The sequence below is a fragment of the Tachypleus tridentatus genome, unplaced genomic scaffold, assembly GCF_004210375.1.
Source record: "Tachypleus tridentatus isolate NWPU-2018 unplaced genomic scaffold, ASM421037v1 Hic_cluster_1, whole genome shotgun sequence".
NCBI classification, from domain to species: domain Eukaryota; kingdom Metazoa; phylum Arthropoda; class Merostomata; order Xiphosura; family Limulidae; genus Tachypleus; species Tachypleus tridentatus.
In genome coordinates, this window is record NW_027467777.1 from 30,112,138 (window position 1) to 30,127,998 (window position 15,861).

Genomic DNA, 15,861 nt, shown 5'->3' on the forward strand with positions numbered 1-15,861 from the left:
TTAAATCCTTTGGTCTACACGTAATCTACTTTCAAACATAATTCTGGAAAAAACCTAATATTAAATCCTTTGGTCTAGAAGTAATCTACTTTTAAACATAATTCTGGACAAAACCTAATATTAAATCCTTTGGTCTAGAAGTAATCTACTTTCAAACATAATTCTGGACAAAACCTAATATTAAATCCTTTGGTCTAGAAGTAATCTACTTTCAAACATAATTCTGGACAAAACCTAATATTAAATCCTTTGGTCTAGAAGTAATCTACTTTCAAACATAATTCTGGACAAAACCTAATATTAAATCCTTTGGTCTACACGTAATCTACTTTCAAACATAATTCTGGACAAAACCTAATATTAAATCCTTTGGTCTAGAAGTAATCTACTTTCAAACATAATTCTGGACAAAACCTAATATTAAATCCTTTGGTCTACACGTAATCTACTTTCAAACATAATTCTGGACAAAACCTAATATTAAATCCTTTGGTCTAGAAGTAATCTACTTTCAAACATAATTCTGGACAAAACCTAATATTAAATCCTTTGGTCTACACGTAATCTACTTTCAAACATAATTCTGGACAAAACCTAATATTAAATCCTTTGGTCTAGAAGTAATCTACTTTCAAACATAATTCTGGACAAAACCTAATATTAAATCCTTTGGTCTAGAAGTAATCTACTTTCAAACATAATTCTGGACAAAACCTAATATTAAATCCTTTGGTCTACACGTAATCTACTTTCAAACATAATTCTGGACAAAACCTAATATTAAATCCTTTGGTCTACACGTAATCTACTTTCAAACATAATTCTGGACAAAACCTAATATTAAATCCTTTGGTCTAGAAGTAATCTACTTTCAAACATAATTCTGGACAAAACCTAATATTAAATCCTTTGGTCTACACGTAATCTACTTTCAAACATAATTCTGGGCAAAACCTAATATTAAATCCTTTGGTCTACACGTAATCTACTTTTAAACATATAATTCTGGGCATCACACTTTGACGTCTTTCAACAGTATTTATGATTCGAACGACTTTATTGACAAGAGTTAAAAAAGTTAGTAATACTGTTTGAGTGTGGTGTCTTGATAGACAAAGTCACTTTATCACATTTAGTTAATTTCATTATCTATCAACACTTCAAGCAGTATTACTCACTTGATTTCTTCTTCCACGTTTCCTTGAAGCAAACTGGCCCGGTGTTTTAATGAGGAATAGTAACGGAAACTGGGCGACGGATATAAATGGTCTCCTTCTATTGTGAAGGCTTCTCGACAGTTTGTTGGGACGTTGTTTAACATGACTTGACGAGCTTTTTCTTTGTCAGGAATCAGAAGAATACACTCGATCATCCGCTAGAAAACGTAAAATAAGAGTAGCCATATTTTGTCATTTTCCTCATCTTTCTACACCAAATTCCAACATTTTCAAACCTATACATGCACACTTATTACACACCAATATTCTAATTTTTATGGAGACAACACACTTCAATCAGTACAATGGCTCAAAAGATAGATTGGAACACAGAAACACTATCTATATGAACCGTTTGTTACAATAACGTTTTTATAAGATGATACTGGCAACATTAGAAACAGTGGACAGAGTGTCATTGATGATACTGGCAACATTAGAAACAGTGGACAGAGTGTCATTGATGATACTGGCAACATTAGAAACAGTGGACAGAGTGTCATTGATGATACTGGCAACATTAGAAACAGTGGACAGAGTGTCATTGATGATACTGGCAACATTAGAAACAGTGGACAGAGTGTCATTGATGATACTGGCAACATTAGAAACAGTGGACAGAGTGTCATTGATGATACTGGCAACATTAGAAACAGTGGACAGAGTGTCATTGATGATACTGGCAACATTAGAAACAGTGGACAGAGTGTCATTGATGATACTGGCAACATTAGAAACAGTGGACAGAGTGTCATTGATGATACTGGCAACATTAGAAACAGTGGACAGAGTGTCATTGATGATACTGGCAACATTAGAAACAGTGGACAGAGTGTCATTGATGATACTGGCAACATTAGAAACAGTGGACAGAGTGTCATTGATGATATTGGCAACATTAGAAACAGTGGACAGAGTGTCATTGATGATACTGGCAACATTAGAAACAGTGGACAGAGTGTCATTGATGATACTGGCAACATTAGAAACAGTGGACAGAGTGTCATTGATGATACTGGCAACATTAGAAACAGTGGACAGAGTGTCATTGATGATACTGGCAACATTAGAAACAGTGGACAGAGTGTCATTGATGATACTGGCAACATTAGAAACAGTGGACAGAGTGTCATTGATGATATTGGCAACATTAGAAACAGTGGACAGAGTGTCATTGATGATATTGGCAACATTAGAAACAGTGGACAGAGTGTCATTGATGATACTGGCAACATTAGAAACAGTGGACAGAGTATCATTGATGATACTGGCAACATTAGAAACAGTGGACAGAGTGTCATTGAAATACCATATGTGTCCTCTTCTTCAAATACTTTAAACGTACTGAAGAAACTATATGACAATCATAACAGTAATGTTTCATGACAAATACACTTAATTATTACATGACATGGAAATGTGCTTGTTTATCTAATAAACACACTAAAACTGTTTAGAGATGTGGTTCTTTATGTAGTGTAATAAGTACAGTAAAACTGTTTAGAGATGTGGTTGTTTATCTAGTGTAATAAGCACTCTAAAACTGGTTAGAGATGTGTCTGTTTATGTTACATAACAAGCACACTAAAACTGTTTAGAGATATGTCTGTATACAGAACGTAATAAGCACACTAAAACTGTTTAGATATGTGGCTGTATACAGAATGTAACAAGTACACTAAAACTGTTTAGAGATATGTCTGTATACAGAATGTAACAAGCACACTAAAACTGTTTACAGATACGTCTGTATACAGAACGTTACAAGCACACTAAAACTGTTTACAGATATGTCTGTATATAGAACGTAACAAGCACACTAAAACTGTTTAGAGATGTGGTTGTTTATCTAGTGTAATAAGCACACTAAAACTGTTCAGATGTGGTTCTTTATGTAGTGTAATAAGCACACTAAAACTGTTTAGAGATGTGGCTGCATACATCACGTAACAAGCACACTAAAACTGTTTAGATATATGGCTGTATACAGAACGTAATAAGCACACTAAAACTGTTTAGAGATGTGGCTGCATACATCACGTAACAAGCACACTAAAACTGTTTAGATATATGGCTGTATACAGAACGTAATAAGCACACTAAAACTGTTTAGATATGTGGCTGTATACAGAATGTAACAAGTACACTAAAACTGTTTAGAGATATGTCTGTATACAGAATGTAACAAGCACACTAAAACTGTTTACAGATATGTCTGTATATAGAACGTAACAAGCACACTAAAACTGATTACAGATGTGTCTGTTTATAGAACGTAACAAGCACACTAAAACTGTTTAGAGATGTGGTTGTTTATCTAGTGTAATAAGCACACTAAAACTGTTTACAGATGTGACTGTATATAGTATGTTTACAGCTGTTTAAGTGAGTGGAATATTAATGTACTGACATTACAAAACAACTTTTCACAAATCTGTCAGTACTACGAACACATATGCTTCACTATGTGGATAGTTTAAAACTTACCTGATATGGATAGTTTAAAACTTACCTGATCAATAAGACAGTTGACTATGACCGGATCTTTAATGGATAACATTTCCAGGACACTTTGGAATTCTGAGCTTTGTACAGCAAAATCCACTACATTGTACAGCTGAAAGAACAAATAATTCTCAAGAACCAACAAAAGTTTGTTATGAACAAAAGGCAGTGACAAATGTCATCAAATTATACTTACAAAGCAGCACAATCTGGTGAGTATTTACAGAACTATCTGTAATATAAAAACAACTTGAAATATAATAGAACACATCTACTTGAAGTTCACAACAACAGAATAACACGATAATTACCAACTGAAAACCTTCTCTATAAAATTAATATAAACAGAATTATCATGTTTTTATCTTGATGAAGTATCCAGTAACTGGTCTGAAGTAATGTTCATTCAAGTTTCAAAGAGAGAACAAATAAAGCTAGATGTTTGTAAAAGAAAAGGTTTAATTCCAATAAATAAGAAAGATGTCGGGTATCTTCATTGTCCTTTACACAGAAATACAAAACTTTCTTTTAAAACTTTTAACTACTACAATGTATCTCAAGACAGCTGGTATTGATATTAAAACTTTTATTAAAATAGAGAACAATGTGTCGACCTTCTTAGATCATCTTCAGGTTAATAACAAGAGTTTGCAACTGACCGTTGCCTAACACGTCTTAGGGAGAAGAGTTAACGGATACGGGGTTGTTTGGGACATTACAGTTAGATGTTAGGTTATAAATTACCTAACATCTAACTACAATGCCACCTACAATTAGTAACAAATAAGTTATTATAATTCATTTTTCAACATAAACTTTGAAGCAGCTTTGAAATAATAGATTGTTTTTATAAAAAAACAGAGTGAAAAAGCATTATTTTCTTAAAATATAATCCAAATATATTAAAGCGTCATTTTAAAGTATTTACTCAAAGATTATTTGTCAATCCAAATCCTGCTACAAAAGTAAAAAAGATCAAGATATTAGAATGTTTTAAATCACATTAAGAATGCGATGCGATGTTTTATCAAATAAATTTCAACCACAAGGTTTTACTTTTCTTTAATGTGCGAATAAAAAAAAATATGAATTTATTTTATGAAAGCTTTTCAATTTAATGGTACCATTTTGATCTTAAAGGCAAGGTTGACTCAGCTATTAATCAATTGGTTAAGAGCCTTTCCTTGGAAAGTGGTATGAGTGATATCCAAGGATCTGACTACTACTGCTAAAAGGAAAGACATTACCAACCTTTTCCTGGAAAGTAGCACATATAATCTGAGGTTTCCTTCCATCTACAAGAACTCTATTTATTAAGTCTTGTAGAAGTTTTTCATCCTTATGGTTGTCACAACAGAAAGCAAACATCAATGACTTGAGACAAGTTTCAACAGCAAGTGCCCAGTTTGGATCTTTGAGATGAATGCAAGATCCTAAATGTAAAAAAATAAAAGGTATTGTGACAAGTTCTTTCAAATTAAAACATAATGAACACAATTACAACAACATCATCAGGTAACTCTTAATAAGGTAATGTATGAACAAATAAGGAAAGTTAAACTGTATTTGTGACAGTTTATTGGTTTATTGTTTATTGGTGCCTTATATAAGCAACTCTTTTATTACATATGCCACAAGACTTCTGCTACCCTCTATTGGAATCATGCAATTTCAACTTGTGTCTCATGTAAATCATCATGTGCACCTGTCCATCAATAGGAGTAAAATATACTCATGTGAGCACGTGGTTCCCTCTGAGTATTTCTACAAACGATCACTTGAAAGTTTGACAGATGGTGGAAGTAACAGAAGTGAGTGAGGAGAAACTGTGACTGAGGGAAGAACCTAATTGAAATACATTTTCAGTGTAAAAAAATCATAATTTCTGAAGGAAGAACCTAACTGAAATACATTTTCAGTGTAAGAAAATCATAACTTCTGAGGGAAGAACCTAATTAAAATACATTTTCAGTGTAAAAAAATCATAACTTCTGTGGGAAGAACCCAATTGAAATATATTTTCAGTGTAAGAAAATCATAACTTCTGAGGGAAGAACCTACTTGAAATACATTTTCAGTGTAAGAAAATCATAACTTCTGAGGGAAGTACCTACTTGAAATACATTTTCAGTGTAAGAAAATAATAACTTCCAATATGGTACTTCCCTCTACTCACAAGATCAACTGGAACCCCACATTGATTAGGAGGAGGGACTAGTGCAAGGGAAGAACAGATGTACGCCCTAAAAGTGTCCAAATGATACCCTTGGAGATGAGAGAAGATAAGATTTAGAGAGGGGAACTGCACCACTTCTGATCCAGTTATACTGTTCATTCAGGTGTGGATCACAGTAAACATTGGGTGGATAATGAGCAAAGTACATCCTAGTTGGAGAGAACATGGTAAGAAAGTGACCATAAGGGGAATGAATTATAGTAACTCAATCCAACAATAAGAAAGTAGGTAACTGAATATGTGTCCAACAGTGTAGATTGCAAAGTACATCCTAGTTGGAGAGAACATGGTAAGAAAGTGACCATAAGGGGAATGAATTATAGTAACTCAATCCAACAATAAGAAAGTAGGTAACTGAATATGTGTCCAACAGTGTAGATTGCAAAGTACATCCTAGTTGGAGAGAACATGGTAAGAAAGTGACCATAAGGGGAATGAATTATAGTAACTCAATCCCACAATAAGAAAGTAGGTAACTGAATATGTGTCCAACAGTGTAGATTGCAAAGTACATCCTAGTTGGAGAGAACATGGTAAGAAAGTGACCATAAGGGGAATGAATTATAGTAACTCAATCCAACAATAAGAAAGTAGGTAACTGAATATGTGTCCAACAGTGTAGATTGCAAAGTACATCCTAGTTGGAGAGAACATGGTAAGAAAGTGACCATAAGGGGAATGAATTATAGTAACTCAATCCAACAATAAGAAAGTAGGTAACTGAATATGTGTCCAACAGTGTAGATTGCAAAGTACATCCTAGTTGGAGAGAACATGGTAAGAAAGTGACCATAAGGGGAATGAATTATAGTAACTCAATCCAACAATAAGAAAGTAGGTAACTGAATATGTGTCCAACAGTGTAGATTGCAAAGTACATCCTAGTTGGAGAGAACATGGTAAGAAAGTGACCATAAGGGGAATGAATTATAGTAACTCAATCCAACAATAAGAAAGTAGGTAACTGAATATGTGTCCAACAGTGTAGATTGCAAAGTACATCCTAGTTGGAGAGAACATGGTAAGAAAGTGACCATAAGGGGAATGAATTATAGTAACTCAATCCCACAATAAGAAAGTAGGTAACTGAATATGTGTCCAACAGTGTAGATTGCAAAGTACATCCTAGTTGGAGAGAACATGGTAAGAAAGTGACCATAAGGGGAATGAATTATAGTAACTCAATCCCACAATAAGAAAGTAGGTAACTGAATATGTGTCCAACAGTGTAGATTGCAAAGTACATCCTAGTTGGAGAGAACATGGTAAGAAAGTGACCATAAGGGGAATGAATTATAGTAACTCAATCCAACAATAAGAAAGTAGGTAACTGAATATGTGTCCAACAGTGTAGATTGCAAAGTACATCCTAGTTGGAGAGAACATGGTAAGAAAGTGACCATAAGGGGAATGAATTATAGTAACTCAATCCAACAATAAGAAAGTAGGTAACTGAATATGTGTCCAACAGTGTAGATTGCAAAGTACATCCTAGTTGGAGAGAACATGGTAAGAAAGTGACCATAAGGGGAATGAATTATAGTAACTCAATCCAACAATAAGAAAGTAGGTAACTGAATATGTGTCCAACAGTGTAGATTGCAAAGTACATCCTAGTTGGAGAGAACATGGTAAGAAAGTGACCATAAGGGGAATGAATTATAGTAACTCAATCCAACAATAAGAAAGTAGGTAACTGAATATGTGTCCAACAGTGTAGATTGCAAAGTACATCCTAGTTGGAGAGAACATGGTAAGAAAGTGACCATAAGGGGAATGAATTATAGTAACTCAATCCAACAATAAGAAAGTAGGTAACTGAATATGTGTCCAACAGTGTAGATTGCAAAGTACATCCTAGTTGGAGAGAACATGGTAAGAAAGTGACCATAAGGGGAATGAATTATAGTAACTCAATCCAACAATAAGAAAGTAGGTAACTGAATATGTGTCCAACAGTGTAGATTGCAAAGTACATCCTAGTTGGAGAGAACATGGTAAGAAAGTGACCATAAGGGGAATGAATTATAGTAACTCAATCCAACAATAAGAAAGTAGGTAACTGAATATGTGCCCAACAGTGTAGATTGGTTAGGACACTGTGGACCATAATGAGCAAGTTAACAACCTTCCAAACTTCCTCATGGGATAAGGACATCTGTGTGAAGGTGGGACAAGGATCATGCCATCTTCACCAAGAACCAGGAAAACTATCATGATCACACAGCTCCAAGCAATTGATTCAGGAACGTGACATCTGGTACTGAAAGATAATTTATCACGTGCAATCAACTCCCGCTATTGTGACAATAACATCCACGTAAGAAGGGAGAGCCAAGGACAAAACATCCCACATATCTCTACTGTGATTCACAACACAGGAGTAGTAATTGAAGGATCAAGATAAACAACCTGGGGATGTACGCTGATTGGTTCACTCAAAATTCAAAACCAGCCTGCAGGGTACTGACATCCACACAAGGGTAAGAAGAGAGCTTCCAATCATATGGGTGAACTGCATTTGGATGTCACACATCACTATGTTTTATCATATATCAAAGGATATTACATCATCAACACTGGCTAAACACTCCCACCCTAATCTGAACTCAATGTTTATTATCCAGAACTCGTTGAGCAGAGTACCTCCATGATCAACGACACTGGTCACTCGGAACTGGTAAGGACACCCATATTCTGCTAGAAGAAAGGATGATGATAATGCATTGGAAAGCACAGGAACATTGACAACCAAGACAGTGCAATGGGTGATCATGAAACCTTATTTTGAAAAGGAGACCAGACCAATTTATTCAATCAAGGCATGGTACAGAAGAGCAGAAATTCCCTTCTGTTTTACTCACAAAGTCCATCTGTGGTAATTTACAGGAAAACGCCAATTTATAAAGCAAATATTACAAGGTTATTCACCTACAAGAGATCTTATGAAACACCCCATCTAAATGATGAGCCGTCATAGACATGGAAAAGAAAGTGCTGTTCAACATAGCACACAGTGTAGAATTAGATTTATGCAGAGGAAAATACCAAGCAAGGAAGGCACGAAAATTGGGCTTCTGAAGAGTTACCCAGGGTTAGAGTTGCACTCAAGATTGAAATATAGCTAGAGATTGAAGAAGAAAAACCTGAGGAAGCTGAAACCTCAATATGATGAAAGTAATAGGAAATGAGAGTGTCAGGGTTGGTCCATATGCTTGGTTGTAGGATCTCCTCCAGAAGTTAATAAAGATAAAAACAAGGGAAAAATAGGTGTCACATTCGATGAGAGGTAACATAGTACAAAATATGTCAGGAATAAGCTGACTGGATCAAACAACAAACCCAACTGATGAGTGTTAAAGGGAAGAGATCTCTGGATGAAGAAGGTTGCCAAGAGATAAAGAGAAGAGAATGGAAACCACAAAAGGAAGCCATATGGACAATGCAACAATAATGGAATCGGGACGAGAGTAGAGATGAGAAATAGAGGGAGGGGAAGCAGGCAAGAGGAGGAGTTACCCTCATGAACTACTGAGATTTAGGGGAGGAACAATCCAGATAAAAGAGAAGATACATATGGTGGTAAAGTGTGTGAGTAACATTGATGGCAAACATTTCACACTATCTATGCCCACAGGACAAAAGTAGAAGGAAATAAGCCAACAGGTGAAATAAGGAACACAAAAATATGGGTTTAACTCTTGGTAAAGTAAGGGAATGAAGAACTGCATTAATATCCCAATCCTCAAGGGCAGTTTGACAAATTCAGAAGAAATGGATTAACATGGTAAGTATGGGTGAGAGTAAAACCCTGTAGTAACAGGAAAGATAAAGGGTATGAGATAAGGTTGGCAAATAACGTGAAATTGAGAAGACTGAAGACCCTCAGTTGAAAAGCCATGTGAGGAACTCAGAGGTACCAGTAGGAAAAGCAGCAGAAAGTCTGTGCCAATGTGTGAAAGACCTTCCACTTTGAAACTACAGTAACTATTGGTATAAAGTACCACCAAACACAGTAACTGTTTAACTACTAGTTCAAACTATTACCAAACACAGTAACTGTTTAACTATTGGTATAAAGTACCACTAAACACAGTAACTGTTTAATTGTTGGTATATAGACCACCAAATACAGTAACTGTTTAATTATTGGTATAAAGTACCACCAAACACAGTAACTGTTTAACAGTTGGTATAAAGTACCACCAAACACAGTAACTGTTTAACTATTGGTATAAAGTACCACCAAACACAGTAACTATTTAACTATTGGTATAAAGTACCACCAAACACAGTAACTTCTTACCTACTGGTCCAAACTACCACCAAACAAGTAACTGTTTAACTACTGGTCCAAACTACCACCAAATATAGTAACGTCTTACCTATTGGCCCAAACTACCACCAAATATAGTAACGTCTTACCTATTGGTCCAAACTACCACCAAATATAGTAACGTCTTACCTATTGGTCCAAACTACCACCAAATATAGTAATGTCTTACCTATTGGTCCAAACTACCACCAAATATAGTAATGTCTTACCTATTGGTCCAAACTACCACCAAATATAGTAACGTCTTACCTATTGGTCCAAACTACCACCAAATATAGTAATGTCTTACCTATTGGTCCAAACTACCACCAAATATAGTAATGTCTTACCTATTGGTCCAAACTACCACCAAATATAGTAATGTCTTACCTATTGGTCCACGAGGTTTTTTTATAAACTTTCCTTGTTGATATGCTTCATTAATTTTTGTTATCAATTCTGGTACTTGTGTTCCAAACATCCTCAGCTGATTTCCTCGACTAGCTTCCAGGTCTTGCACCTTTCGATTAAGAGCACGATGTTCCATTTCCAGTCCCTGTTTTTCAGTCCTAGACAAAAGTTATCCAACAGTTATTATGGTTATTTGGAAAACTAAATGTAATTATTTGTACACTGTAAAGCATGTCAAGTGAAAGTGATCTAATTTATAACGTCACGTATTTTACAGTTTTTTGACAAGTTTATTTAAATAATTCGATCTATGACGTTAGCAGGTACAAACTGTCAGTCATCAAAACAGGAATTATTTAAACTGAAATATTTATCTACAAGAAATACTGATAAATACATCTTACAACCAAGAAACACCACTTACTGTATAGAGTCTTCCTTTTCAGTGTAATGAAGAACTGATTTTTTTAGCTGATGTAAATGAAGTTTGGTTGTTGATAGTTGAGAGAGAAGTTTCTGTTTCTCCTCTTCTAACAGCTGAAGTTTTCTAAGTCGCTCTTTCCGTTCACTAACATAATCTACTGGTCCACTAGATACATTTTTATACAAGACATATAATAAACATAAATGGATACATATGTCCAAAATATATACATGAATACGAATATTAATAATGTGTTAACAATTCTATACGTAAAAACGGCTGGTTTGCGTTGAGAAATTTTTATGTAGAGGAGTGAACCTGACAATGACCGAAGAAGGTCGAAACATTGTTCGCTCTTCTATGTAAAATATTTTCTCAACCCAAACGAGCCGTTTTTGCATATAAATTTCTCTAAAAGTGGGTTTTCTCGACATCACTGATTACATATATGTTTGTTTATTGCTATGTGTTAAAGTGATGTAACCTTGTTTACTTGTATCTGTTGAGTTGTCCCATTGTAAGATATTTGGTTTTGTGTACCGTTAGAAGGCCTAAAGCAATAAACCTAAAACAGGGCAGGAAAAAAAGAAATCAGAGTTGGAAATTACAGTAAATAATTATAATTATCTGTTACAATCTGCAGCTATTATAGAGAAAAATTATGTATCTTTGATTAGTGGATGTTTTTCAAGTTTTCACAGCATGTTGAGAAATCTAACAGCTGGTGTTAGGGTGAGAAAAGACAGAAGTAGAAACTTTAACTAAAAAAGTGTTTCAAATGAAACCTGAAAACCATAAGACAGAAATAAGTATCTTTATTCTTAGCATGAAATTCACCGTTCAACTTGGACCGATTCAGAAAACTATAAGACAGAAATAAGTATCTTTATTCTTAACATGAAATTCACCGTTCAACTTGGACCGATTCAGAAAACTATAAGACAGAAATAAGTATCTTTATTCTTAGCATGAAATTCACCGTTCAACTTGGACCGATTCAGTAAAATGTTTTATAAATTGTAACCAGTTTAATGAATAGCAATATGAAACCTATAGAAATGTTAATTTTACTTTGACAGTTTTCTCACAGTAAGACAGCCCTTTCTATTTAATAAATTTGTACAATGAGAGAAAAACACAAAAGGAGAATTAGACACAACTTACGCTTTTCTCAGTTCTTCAATTTTAATAAGAAGTCCTTCTTTTTCTTTTCTTCCAGCTTCCATCTCATTTTCAATCGCTTTTAGTTCTCTCTACAGAACAACAAGTAATAATCACCACATCATTTTTAAACCAGTTGGGTTCACATATTTCATCACGCTAAATTAATGTTTTTGAGTCTTACAACATTCAATGTAGACAACTGGATTAAATTAATCAATCTTTATAAAAGAAACACATCCAGTAATGATGGTATTTGTATTTTGAATTTCACACAAAGCTACTCGAGGGCTATGTCTGTGCTAGACATCCCTAATTTAGCAGTGAAGACTAGAGGGTAGGCAGCTAGTCATCACCACCCACCACCAACTCTTGGGCTACTCTTTTACCAATGAATAGTGGGATTGACCATAACATTATAGTGCCCCCATGACTAAAAGGGCGAGCATGTTTGGTGCGACGGGGATGCGAACCCTCGACCCAGAGATTACTAGTCGCACGCCTTAACACGCTTGGTCATGCTGGGCCCAGTAATGATGGTACTGACTTCTTTGTTGTCCTTATGTAATTTGCATGTTTTTAGAAATCCTGAAGCAATTTGGTCAAAAGTTTAAAAAATAAGTGTTTAAACATGTATTGTTAATTTTAGGGTTAACCACAACATTGCTCCATTTCTCAATGTAAAATACAATAAAGCAACAACAATAAATAAACAGTACTGCAACTTCCTTCATAAGGATAGTGTGAACCTTATAGCAGAGTGAGAATGATATAAACAGATTTATACAATTTTGTTTTTTAGTGTTTTGTTCTTTGTGTAAATATTTCTGTATAAATAAAAATTCAGACAACAATACTTCACTGAGTACATAAGGAAAGTAGAAACATTAAACAACTAGTTTCTCTACAATATTAAACACTTACAGAACAATACTTTACCCAGAATCCCAGTTAAATTACAGTAGTTTTGGAACATTCTATACTGGATACTTACATATCTTTTGTGCTCTAAGTGTACAGTGGGCACAAGCAGAATAGAATTTCTTGTGTGGTTTAAAACAATGTTTTATTGAAAGCCAGGTTCCAGTTTGTTTAACAGATTTCATTGAGACTTTTCTGAATCTTAACTTGGCATCTTGCTAAGACTGAGATATTGTTGGGTATCAATGTTAGTAAGTGTTTCGAAGACTGAGATATTGTTGGGTATAAATGTTAGTAAGTGTTTCTAAGACTGAGATATTGTTGGGTATAAATGTTAGTAAGTGTTTCGAAGACTGAGATATTGTTGGTTATAAATGTTAGTAAGTGTTTCGAAGACTGAGATATTGTTGGTTATAAATGTTAGTAAGTGTTTCTAAGACTGAGATATTGTTGGGTGTAAATGTTAGTAAGTGTTTCTAAGACTGAGATATTGTTGGGTATAAATGTTAGTAAGTGTTTCGAAGACTGAGATATTGCTGGTTATAAATGTTAGTAAGTGTTTCGAAGACTGAGATATTGTTGGGTGTAAATGTTAGTAAGTGTTTCTAAGACTGAGATATTGTTGGGTATAAATGTTAGTAAGTGTTTCTAAGACTGAGATATTGTTGGGTATAAATGATAGTAAGTGTTTCGAAGACTGAGATATTGTTGGGTATAAATGTTAGTAAGTGTTTCGAAGACTGAGATATTGTTGGTTATAAATGTTAGTAAGTGTTTCTAAGACTGAGATATTGTTGGGTATAAATGTTAGTAAGTGTTTCTAAGACTGAGATATTGTTGGGTATAAATGTTAGTAAGTGTTTCGAAGACTGAGATATTGTTGGTTATAAATGTTAGTAAGTGTTTCGAAGACTGAGATATTGTTGGGTGTAAATGTTAGTAAGTGTTTCTAAGACTGAGATATTGTTGGGTATAAATGTTAGTAAGTGTTTCGAAGACTGAGATATTGTTGGGTATAAATGTTAGTAAGTGTTTCAAGACCGAGATATTGTTGGTTATAAATGTTAGTAAGTGTTTCTAAGACTGAGATATTGTTGGGTATAAATGTTAGTAAGTGTTTCTAAGACTGAGATATTGTTGGGTATAAATGTTAGTAAGTGTTTCGAAGACTGAGATATTGTTGGTTATAAATGTTAGTAAGTGTTTCGAAGACTGAGATATTGTTGGGTGTAAATGTTAATAAGTGTTTCTAAGACTGAGATATTGTTGGGTATAAATGTTAGTAAGTGTTTCGAAGACTGAGATATTGCTGGTTATAAATGTTAGTAAGTGTTTCTAAGACTGAGATATTGTTGGGTGTAAATGTTAGTAAGTGTTTCTAAGACTGAGATATTGTTGGGTATAAATGTTAGTAAGTGTTTCCAAGACTGAGATATTGTTGGTTATAAATGTTAGTAAGTGTTTCTAAGACTGAGATATTGTTGGGTATAAATGTTAGTAAGTGTTTCTAAGACTGAGATATTGTTGGGTATAAATGTTAGTAAGTGTTTCGAAGACTGAGATATTGTTGGGTATAAATGTTAGTAAGTGTTTCTAAGACTGAGATATTGTTGGGTATAAATGTTAGTAAGTGTTTCTAAGACTGAGATATTGTTGGGTATAAATGTTAGTAAGTGTTTCGAAGACTGAGATATTGTTGGGTATAAATGTTAGTAAGTGTTTCTAAGACTGAGATATTGTTGGGTATAAATGTTAGTAAGTGTTTCTAAGACTGAGATATTGTTTGGTATAAATGTTAGTAAGTGTTTCCAAGACTGAGATATTGTTGGTTATAAATGTTAGTAAGTGTTTCGAAGACTGAGATATTGTTGGGTATAAATGTTAGTAAGTGTTTCGAAGACTGAGATATTGTTGGTTATAAATGTTAGTAAGTGTTTCGAAGACTGAGATATTGTTGGTTATAAATGTTAGTAAGTGTTTCTAAGACTGAGATATTGTTGGGTGTAAATGTTAGTAAGTGTTTCTAAGACTGAGATATTGTTGGGTATAAATGTTAGTAAGTGTTTCGAAGACTGAGATATTGCTGGTTATAAATGTTAGTAAGTGTTTCGAAGACTGAGATATTGTTGGGTGTAAATGTTAGTAAGTGTTTCTAAGACTGAGATATTGTTGGGTATAAATGTTAGTAAGTGTTTCTAAGACTGAGATATTGTTGGGTATAAATGATAGTAAGTGTTTCGAAGACTGAGATATTGTTGGGTATAAATGTTAGTAAGTGTTTCGAAGACTGAGATATTGTTGGTTATAAATGTTAGTAAGTGTTTCTAAGACTGAGATATTGTTGGGTATAAATGTTAGTAAGTGTTTCTAAGACTGAGATATTGTTGGGTATAAATGTTAGTAAGTGTTTCGAAGACTGAGATATTGTTGGTTATAAATGTTAGTAAGTGTTTCGAAGACTGAGATATTGTTGGGTGTAAATGTTAGTAAAGTGTTTCTAAGACTGAGATATTGTTGGGTATAAATGTTAGTAAGTGTTTCGAAGACTGAGATATTGTTGGGTATAAATGTTAGTAAGTGTTTCGAAGACTGAGATATTGTTGGTTATAAATGTTAGTAAGTGTTTCTAAGACTGAGATATTGTTGGGTATAAATGTTAGTAAGTGTTTCT

At 34.1% G+C, this 15,861-nt stretch overlaps 1 protein-coding gene across 1 annotated transcript in view; it reads right to left on the minus strand.

Annotated features, from left to right (window-relative positions):
- The window catches only part of LOC143241743 (structural maintenance of chromosomes protein 6-like), an 86,265-nt gene that overhangs the window by 30,724 nt on the left and 39,680 nt on the right, over positions 1-15,861 (minus strand). The window contains exons 12-17 of the mRNA XM_076484968.1: positions 12,273-12,361; positions 11,109-11,273; positions 10,664-10,842; positions 4,974-5,155; positions 3,730-3,834; positions 1,179-1,375 (exon numbers count right to left, since the gene is read on the minus strand). Coding sequence (XP_076341083.1) covers positions 1,179-1,375; positions 3,730-3,834; positions 4,974-5,155; positions 10,664-10,842; positions 11,109-11,273; positions 12,273-12,361 — 917 coding nt within the window. The remainder of the gene's footprint in view (positions 1-1,178; positions 1,376-3,729; positions 3,835-4,973; positions 5,156-10,663; positions 10,843-11,108; positions 11,274-12,272; positions 12,362-15,861) is intronic.